Source organism: Drosophila guanche, unplaced genomic scaffold (assembly GCF_900245975.1).
Source record: "Drosophila guanche unplaced genomic scaffold, DGUA_6, whole genome shotgun sequence".
Taxonomy (NCBI): domain Eukaryota; kingdom Metazoa; phylum Arthropoda; class Insecta; order Diptera; family Drosophilidae; genus Drosophila; species Drosophila guanche.
The window spans coordinates 5,246,912-5,250,258 of record NW_022995747.1 but is presented as its reverse complement, the minus strand read 5'-3'; the positions used below and the strand labels follow the sequence as shown (position 1 = coordinate 5,250,258).

At 44.7% G+C, this 3,347-nt stretch overlaps 1 protein-coding gene across 1 annotated transcript; it reads right to left on the bottom strand.

Annotated features, from left to right (window-relative positions):
* On the bottom strand, positions 1-876 carry LOC117583100 (NADH dehydrogenase [ubiquinone] iron-sulfur protein 4, mitochondrial-like). Its single transcript, XM_034271279.1, has 3 exons — positions 737-876; positions 346-669; positions 1-283 (listed from the first exon to the last, which is right to left on the bottom strand). Exons 1-3 carry the CDS (start codon positions 790-792, stop codon positions 100-102), a joined length of 564 nt encoding a protein of 187 aa, XP_034127170.1. The 5' UTR covers positions 793-876; the 3' UTR covers positions 1-99.
* Between the last annotated feature and the right edge of the window lie 2,471 nt (positions 877-3,347).

Below are 3,347 nucleotides of genomic sequence, written 5' to 3'. Positions count from 1 at the left end.
ATTTATAGTTTCTAAACCGTTTTGTGATTGGTTCGGGCGCTGCCTTTCTCTTTTTGTGTACTCCGAAGGTTCAAACTGCCCAATTAACTGCCCCAAAATCTACTTGGTGGAGAGACGCGTGCGCTTGTTCCACGAAAAGTTGTCTGCGTAGCTTTTCTTCTTCTGCTCCTTGGGCTTGGGCTCTTTGGCATCGATATACCAACGCCAGCCATTGCGTTCGCAGTAGGTGATGGCCTCGTCCTTGCTGCCGAAATGCAAATTTAAATTGGACAAAGGATCGCCACTGAGGAAAAACCGTGTAATAGTACCAGGCCATTAATTACTGAATCCAGTTGCAATACTTACGTTGAGGCCCAGCCCATTAGTGGGTTCTCCCATCGCTCCCGATTGTCAAACTCAATCTGCCACTTTTTGAGGTTGTTAATGCCACTTTGCATCGCATGCTTGGGTGGCAGGTGAATGCGTGCACGACGCTGCTTTAGCTGCGCCGACGGCACTCCGGAAATGGGACTCAAATCCACGGCTGTGGGCACGGTGATCGTTTCGCTTAATTGGCAGTGCTGCTCCAACTCCTCGGGACGAGCCAAGGCCGTTTTCGGATCGAGTGGAGCATCGGTATCTTTGGTGGATGCGCAGCGAGAAGCGTTTTTATTGGTAGCAGAATTTAAGCTACAGCCAACACAAAAACATGCAAATGGTTTATAAAATGTGCGAGATGCAATTTAATTTCACTTACAACTGCAAGGAGTTGGACGCAGCCCTGAGGCACATTACTCTGCGTAGCAGCGACATTTCTCTGGAAAGTAGAATTTTGTACAGGCAAATTTGGAACACAAAACTCACTCGTCACTTGGTTTTTATTTTTGCTTTACTTAGTGTTGGGTTAGCTTGTCTAATGATACGACCCATCGATATTATGCTTTCGATATTTATCTTTTCCAACACTTGACGAAAACTTCATATAAATGGCAACGTAAATGGGTTGTTGCTTGTAATTGCTCCAAGTAATTCTCGCTCCCTAAAGCTCTAACATCTTCCCTGCATATTTTTGGTTTCCTCTTAATTGAATTTTAATTGTCATTGATTTCACTTTGCTGCACTTTTCACTTTACGAAGCCATTTTTAATGCAATGAAAGCAACGATAAAAGAGAGAGAGAGAGAAATACAACAACAACAATTTGCATTGTTTTCCTCTCCACAGCGCAAAGCCAAAAGAGCAACAGGAGGAGCTAGTGGCTACAGCATGATGGCTGTTGCTCTTTTGACTCTGCTACAAATAAGCGCGGCATCAACTTTAATCACCTGCTTAATTAAATCAGTTTCGCCTGGCGACTGGCGCCAGGTCCAGCACTGCCACTGTCCCTTGTACCAGCCATTGTGTCCTTCTGTTGGTGGGTTGGGCTCCTGTGTTTTGGTCCTGCATAAATTACGTGCTGCATAATCACCTACAAGCATTCCATTTAAGCTCCTGCCAAGTGTCCTTTGCTCTCGTTTGGAGTCTTTCTTGTTCTTGGCTTCGCTTTTTGTTTTTTTCTCTTTTTTTTGTTGGCTTGCTGCTGATGTCCGTCTGATAAAGTTCTTAAATCATTTACGTTTTCCTTGTGTTGCCACCGCTTTTCTTTTGTTTTTTCTCCGCGATGCGGTTTTCATTTGCTCTGTTACGAGTTTTGTTTTTATCTTGATTCTGATTTAGATTCAGATTTATGTGTTTTTATTCCATTAGCGAGCCATTTACCTACACACAGCTCCGCTGCAGCGGAGGGGCGGGAGTTGTGTTTAAAAAGAGTTTAACGATCTGTGAATTGTGATATGATGAAAGAATCAAGGAAATAACATTGTGTTCTATGGGATAATTGCTGTAAGAATAGGGACAAAAATTTATATTCTGTTTTTATGGTACTTTAAATATTTTTGACGGGGAATCAGAATGGGTTTCCAGATGTAATTTTCAAATATTTTTGTAGCTAAACATGGGAGAAATGTGTTAAGAAAGATATTTTCATACATTTGCCACTCCAGAGAAATTCTCTCTCTCACTATTCTTGGGTGATTTGCAGCCTTGTCATCAGTTTTTGGTTGCGGTTGAAGTTTTACATAAAATCGATCGAACCATTCGCTGGATACAAGGACACAAGGCCAGAGGAGAGACAAGAGAAAGAGAGCGCACTCCACGACAATAAAACGCCAGAATCAACAATTATGTTAATTCCTTTTGTGGGTCAATGTCTCGCACACACACACACACACGCTCGAAAAGGACACACACACACACACAGAGACATTTCCATTGAGCTGTATTTTATGGCCGCTTCTTGGCCAACTGTCAGCATACTCTTGGCCAGCAGCAGGGGTTGGGAGGAGTTGGCCAAGAAGAAGGAGACTGAAGGCCAGTTGCAGTGGCAAAATAAATTAACATTATTTATGATTTTTAGTGGCTTAACATTTGGCCCGATCTCTGTAAACGGTTAACAGGATGTGATTTCCCCTGCTGTTAGTTGACAGTGAGTGTCAGAGCACTGTTATGTTAACGACTCTCACGCTGTTAGCTCTCTCTCTTCTGGTGTTGTCGACTGCGCATGTCGCTGTCTTTCACTCACACACCTCTGCGGTGACACGTGCTTTCTTCGTCTTCCGTCGTATATATAATGTACTGTACCTTACGCATCCACCAATCTACCTGCGTCAGTGCCCCATTCCTTTGATATGCCACCCCACTTCCCCAGTCTACTGCCTTCGATATATACTTTGCGCTCTCTTTCTCTCTCTCGTCCTGTACCTGCTTTAGGTGTTGCTGGTCTTCGTCTTCGTTTGGCAGCGACGTCGTCGTCGTTATCGTCATCGTCGTTTCTCTCTGTTGGAAGAGTGCAGCATGCGCTGTGTGTGTGTGGGGCTATGCTACCTCTCTCACTTGTACCTGCCGTGGGCCCCACACCACCATTCCTTTAACCATTTCCCCCTGCCACCCCGCAGCCCATGCAGACAACCGCAAGTAACAGTTGTTTTGCGTTCATTTCTCACCTCTCTCTCATTCGTCGTGCGTTTTGCGTTCGTTTTTCGCTCTCAGGTTGCTGCTTTCTCGCTTGCACTCTCACCCTCTCTCTCTATCGCCCACCCACCTCTAGGTATTTTAAGGTAAACGAAAATGTTGGCAGCCAACCAAAGAGGAGCAGCACCTTGAAGGGGCTCGGGGAAAAGGGTACACGCTGAGAGAGAGGGAAAGGCAAACCCCGATCCCCCTCTTTATGGTGTTTTTTTTGGCTTTGGGGGCTGGGAGTTTCTGCATGATTTATGGTATCCATAAAACTATTACGCCTCAGAAAATGATTAGAAAAACCTCATTTGACTG

Coding starts and splice junctions, on each gene's coding strand:
- LOC117583100 (XM_034271279.1), bottom strand. CDS start 792: ATGTCGCTGCTACGCAGAGTAATGTGCCTCAGGGCTGCGTCCAACTCC. Junction 670..736: donor GCGTCCAACTCCTTGCAGTT/GTAAGTGAAATT, acceptor TGTTGGCTGTAG/CTTAAATTCTGCTACCAATA. Junction 284..345: donor CTAATGGGCTGGGCCTCAAC/GTAAGTATTGCA, acceptor GTTTTTCCTCAG/TGGCGATCCTTTGTCCAATT.